Source organism: Carcharodon carcharias, chromosome 4 (assembly GCF_017639515.1).
Source record: "Carcharodon carcharias isolate sCarCar2 chromosome 4, sCarCar2.pri, whole genome shotgun sequence".
Taxonomy (NCBI): Eukaryota; Metazoa; Chordata; class Chondrichthyes; order Lamniformes; family Lamnidae; genus Carcharodon; species Carcharodon carcharias.
In genome coordinates this window covers 25,988,886-25,994,885 of record NC_054470.1, presented here as the reverse complement: position 1 = coordinate 25,994,885, position 6,000 = coordinate 25,988,886, and the positions used below count along the sequence as shown (strand labels likewise).

General features: G+C 41.2%; 1 protein-coding gene across 2 annotated transcripts in view; it reads left to right on the top strand.

Moving 5' to 3' along the window:
• The first annotated feature begins 1,815 nt into the window (after positions 1-1,815).
• Positions 1,816-6,000, top strand: part of LOC121277019 (guanine nucleotide-binding protein G(q) subunit alpha-like) — a 259,132-nt gene continuing 254,947 nt past the window's right edge. For both annotated transcript variants that reach the window (XM_041185878.1, XM_041185879.1), the window contains exon 1: positions 1,816-2,004. In XM_041185878.1, the coding sequence (XP_041041812.1) occupies positions 1,869-2,004 (136 nt within the window). In that variant the 5' untranslated portion in view covers positions 1,816-1,868. The remainder of the gene's footprint in view (positions 2,005-6,000) is intronic.

Below are 6,000 nucleotides of genomic sequence, written 5' to 3'. Positions count from 1 at the left end.
ATAGTTATGTAATTGGTACCTGACATCTTGCATGACAAGTTTGAAGTACCATATCCGCACCACCGCCACCCCACCCCCCCCACCACCCCGGGGCTGGCCGGGTCGTGCACTGTTGCATAAATACCACAAGTTGTGCAGTTAAAAAAAGACAGCCCCCTTCCCGATTGTAAAGAATGAGTTCTGTTAACTTAATCACAACGCTCATGGAAGAGGTTACCGTTACGAAAGCCTTTAAGCATTGTGGCCTCCCCACCCCCACCCCCACCCCCAAACCAGATATAAAGACGGTGAAAGAAACACAGCAAAAGTATCCATTGCTTTAATATAAACATGCTCTTGTGTTATTGACTCCTGTTGATAAAATACTATTGTGGTTTTAATGAGTTAATGGCAGCATGGGATTTTCCAACATAAAAATGCACGGACGAATTCAATAATATCTTGTCATGTTTTGAGTGGAGTTTTGTGATTCGGTTTGGATTTGAATTCCTATCAGGAATATGCCCTCTTGTTGCTCTGTGGATGTTATGGTCACTGGAATACGGAAAAGGTCGTTTGAAATCGTCCATGTCCGAGATGAACATCTCAACATAGTTCGGACTATTTTGACCGACTTCCGACTACTGTAACATCATATGATGTCCTGTTGATACACCTCGATAAAGTGGGGGGGGGGGGGGGAGGGAACACGTCGTGGCCGGGTTTCCTCTTTCAGTTACGGTTTTCCATCCATCTCGGTGCAGAATTCATTTAAAACTCTGCATGTTCCTGGTCATAAAATCCACCCCCTCCCCTCCCCTCCCCTCTCTCTCTCTCTCTCTCTATGCATAAAATGACGTTGAGAATCGAGAGCCACCATGGTTTATAACAAAACCAGGGACGAAGGAGCTGTGGGGAAAAAAAAAATGTATGCATGACATAAATATAATAAATATGAAAATGGGAAATTGTTTAATAACGCCCACATGGAAAGAAAAAGAAAGAGGTGGCTTTGCACAGCATTTTTATTTCTTTGGTTTCCATTTTACTGTGTATTTTTCACCTCCCCCCCCCGCCCCCCCCCCCCCCCCCCCCCCCCCAATGTGTTCCCAAGGTGTGTGCAGCGATCGTGATTTAGCAGCTGCATTCCCAGTCTCTCCAGTCAGAGGGAGGGAGGTAATATCCGCCATATTCGCTCCAGTTTACCACGCCCGTGGATCTAGCGGAAAGCAGCAGCGACAAGACTCTTCTCTCTCTCTCTCTCTCTCTTTTTGCCTCTGCTCTCAGCCGCTTGCTTCGGAAACTGGCAGGGAACGTGACGGGAGAAAAAGTGTCAGCGATACTGGATCCGCAACCGGGCGATTTTATATATATATTATCTATCTATCTATCTATATTTGTACGCGAAAAACAAGAGTGAAAAAAGAGAGGAGAGGGGAGGGGAGGGGAGGGGAGGGGGGTGGTGGTGGTGGTGGTGGTTGCCGCAGGATAGAGTTGCATCCCTTCACAGCGTGAGGAGAACATCAGCGAGAGAGAGAGAGAGAGAGAGAGAGAGATCAGAGACCCTCCCCTCTCCTCTCCTCCCCTCTCCTCTCCTCCCCTCCCCAGCTTTGGATTGCAAAATAATCAGCGTCAGCCCTTCTCTCAGCTTGTGCTAGTAAAAAAACATTTTTAATTGTCTTTCCCGAATCACCCGCCGGCGCAACCCAACCCAACCCAACCCAACCCCCGCCGCCCTTTAAACCTCCCAGTGAATTCTCCATGTTTAGGAAGGTTGTGGAATACTGAGAGAAGACACCCCCCCCCCACCCCCCACCCCCCACAACCACCCCCAACCAACCTCCAAAACACAACACAGATACACAGACACACACACACCAGTCGGCTACATGACTCTCGACTCCATCATGGCGTGCTGCCTGAGCGAAGAGGCGAAAGAAGCCAAAAGGATCAACGCGGAGATCGAGAGGCAGCTCCGGAGAGACAAGCGAGATGCGCGACGAGAGCTCAAACTACTGCTGCTCGGTGAGTCTTGTCTGTGAGGAGGGCATTGGGAGGGGGTGGGGGGGGGGGGGGGGTAGGGGTGAGGAAGGTAAAATAACTTCACATATATATATATTAAACAAAACAATGGAAATAGTTTACATTTTTATACATCATCCCCACTCCCCCCCACTCCCCACTCCCCCCCACTCCCCACTCCCAACACGGGAATGTAACAAGACTGTGTTACAAGCAAAAGCAAGACTGCTCTCCGCCCCCCCCCCCCCCCCCCCCCCAAAGTCCGTCGGATATGTGCAGTGGGGTGTTGGGGGGGGGGGGGGGGGTTGTTAACCTGGACGTTTGTGGCGTGTTTTTATTTACTTTTAATGTGGTAAGAGTTGTTTGTGGCGACAATGAATTTTGTTTTTGGTTCCAGATGCGTAACCCAGAATGGGAGGGAGTTGAGGTTATTCTTTAGAATATCTTGCGGGCAAACAAAATAGCCGGCCTATTTGCAGTGATAGCTGGAAGTGATAACCAGAATTCTTTAAATGAAGCCATTTTATATGAGTGTACATTGTGAACATGTTTGGTCAATTTCTGTAACCTGGAGTGTAGATGGAGTTTTACACGATGCTCATGTTATTGGAATCCTGTAGATTATTAAGCCCTTCGTTTTTTTTATCTGTACAGTTTGTGCATTGCTAAATATGAAGGAAATGCTGATATACTTACAGTATGTAACTTGTGCATTTATATTGTGAAATTTGTGTTGAAGCATTATGCAGAAAAACGTATATGGTGTGTTCTCAATACGTTAGTTCTGTTTTAATACTCTTGGTGACATTTTTGGATGGTGTGGCTGATCATACTATATTTAACCAAAGATGATACAAGTGGTAACACAAGGATTGAACAGTTACTGTAGATGGACTAATTTAAATTACCTGAGCAAGTCATCTAATTTAGCATATTTTTAATGTTTGTTTCAACTAGGGAGATTGAGTAAATTTCAGTAGTAATGCCCCATCCAGCAATTGGTTAAAAAAATACTTTTGACAATCTTTCTTTCAAAATCCTGATCGCACAACAGCATTTTATAATGTGTGGCTTCCTAAACTTTTCAATGTTTCTCAAAATTTAAAAACAACAATTTATAGTCCAGAAATTCACACAGGATCAACAGAGTGTAGCTGGAACAAGCCTTTTAGCAGTTAAAAGGCCAGAAGCAGAGAAATGCTTTCAAGTTAACTGTACAAAGTGCTTTAAGATAAATGCCAATTATATAACAGGAGATATTATTGTGCCTCAGATTACTTCATTAGATCGATTGCTTGATCACATCGGCCAGAGACAGCGATCCTATTACCCAAAAGCCAAATTTTGTCAGAGGGAAAGATTTCCAAACCAGGAATAAGAGGGACACCATAGGAATGATATGACAGTCTCATCTTAAGTGTGGAAGCATATCCTTAATGATAAAAAAGAGAATCACACTTTCAGAAATATATTTTGTTTCGGGCGGTGAAAATATGCACTGTTTTTGACTTGAGTTATATTCAGTGGTATTTGTATTCTTGTGTTTGAACTGGAAGTTTTATTAATCACCATTTGACAAGAATTCATCTGTGTGCAGCAAAGAACAGGAATATCCATGGCTCTACCATTGCATCCACATGACATCATTTGTTAGCTCCTGTAAGCAGTGACATGTATCCAGGTCAAATTAGATTTCTATTATCTGTTTGGCAGAACAATGAAGTATATTCATGCACTGAGGCATTCCCAATGTGGCTGCTCAGTCAAACTCCTCCACCATACACATTCAAGCTTATGGTTACCACCTGTGAAATCAAATCAGCATAAAATATTACTTGATTTTAATTTATCCATTCTGTTTGGTAAAATAATTATTAACCCATGACTTTGTGTATCAAGATGGAACTGACCATGTGGTCATAGCCTCTCATCCCCAACATGTTGATTAAGAATAATAGGTAAAAATGTATGGGAGAAGTATCTGTACATGTTACATGAGTTGTTATTTTGCCATGATGCATCAAATCTTGTTTCTATGTGAGATATTGATCTATAGCTGGCTGCAAAAGCATTTTACTGTGCTTTCAAATTGATTTTTAGAAGGCTGAACCATCTGATTTTTCTTTGATCTGATTTGTATCAGAATGGATGACATCATAACACCACATTAGAACTTAAAATAGCACTTAAAGCTAGAATAACCATTTGTTGCAGCAGCATTGGGTTATAAGGTGAAAGTAGAGGAATGCAGATGATGCAATTAAAGATTCCAATGCGGCATCCACAATGACTATGTCAGGCGTCTGGGTTGTACTTCTGGCTGCATTAATGTTTCTGTCAGTGCGAACTGGTATTTGTTCTGAGGTACTGACTGACAGATCTTGAAGTTGGTGTGTGGGTGTTGCTGAACATAATTTATATTAACACTGCTGTATTATTAATAATGAGTATAGATGTTATCACCACTGTTAACCCTCATAGCAGGTCCTTGAATGATTCAAATACAATTGGTTACGTCTGGAAATGCGTTACAACTATCTCTCCATCAGTGTTGACCAGATAACTGCAAGTGGAGATTTGTTTTTATTATGTGTCATTACAACATACTTTGACCATGTGAAAAATATAATTTTAGACTTTTAAAGTAATGAAGCTATTAAAAGCATACACAACACTTTTGAAGTGTTGCTGTTATGTATGAGTGGCTTCTTGTTCTTGAATAAACATAATCTCAAACTGAATGTTTAATAAAAGGATTTGAACACCAGTGTCTCAAAAGGCAACTCTGTTTAGAACCCAATCCCAGTTTTTATAATTTTGCAGTACAGTTGGTCAATATATATATATATATGAATTATAGTTTCAGTCCTTTTGTAGTTGGATACAACTATCATAAGTTACCAGAGCAGGAAAGGTGTCTTGGGATTTTAGTGGACAGGTTCTAGGACCATCAGCACCACAATCCCAGGCTGTCAAAAAGCAAGCAGGATGTTGGATACATAGCAAATAGTATAACATATAGGATATAAAGAAAAAACTTGCATTTATATAGTGGCTTTTATGAACTCTTTGTTCCAAACCACTTGACAGCTAATTAAATACATTTGAAGTGAACTGTTGTAGGGAATATGGAAGCCAAACTGCACGCAGCAACAACCCACAAACAGCAATGTGACAATGACCAAATAACCTGTTTTAGTGTGGTTAGTTGAAGGATAAATATTGGCCAGGACATTGAGATGAACTCTTCTTCTTTTACGTCTACCTGAGATATCAGACTGGCTGCTATCTGAAACTGGCTGGATTATGTGCAATGGGACTTAAACCTGAAACATTCTGATTACATCAAAAGTGCTACACCTGTCATCAAAATCCAGGGAGGACATTTTAAAACTGTATTTGATCCTGGTGAGACTACATTTGTATTACAGCATGCAGTTTGTTCTTGGCACCTGTTGATCCAGTAACTTAAAGGAAAGGCACCTGAGGTAATTTTAATTACCCTAGGTCTTTAGGCTGTGTAAAGAAAATAATGAGAGGGAATATAATATGCTTTGAAGCTATGAAGGGTATGGACAATTTGGATTCAAGTAGACTTTTTCCATGTATAGAATATTGGCACACATGGTCATGTTTATAAATTAAGGGAAACAAAGTAAAATAGAAATACAGAAGCATTTTTTTTCACTATAATAGATCATAAGAATGTGAAGTGGATTACCAGCATGAGTGATGGAACAAAGTATCTTTTTAAAAAAAATTCTTTCATGGAATGTGAGTGTTGTTAGCGTGGCCAACATTTGTTGCTCATCCTTAATTGCCCTCGAGAAGGTGATGCTAAGCTGCCCTCTTGAATCGTTGCAATCCATCTGGTGTAGGTACACCAACAAGGTTAGGGGTTCAAGACAAATTAAACAAGTCTTATCAACAAATAGGACTTGGGTTATTAGAAATGAACCAGGGAATATTGTGGATAGCTGGGCTAGATGTCCTAATTGT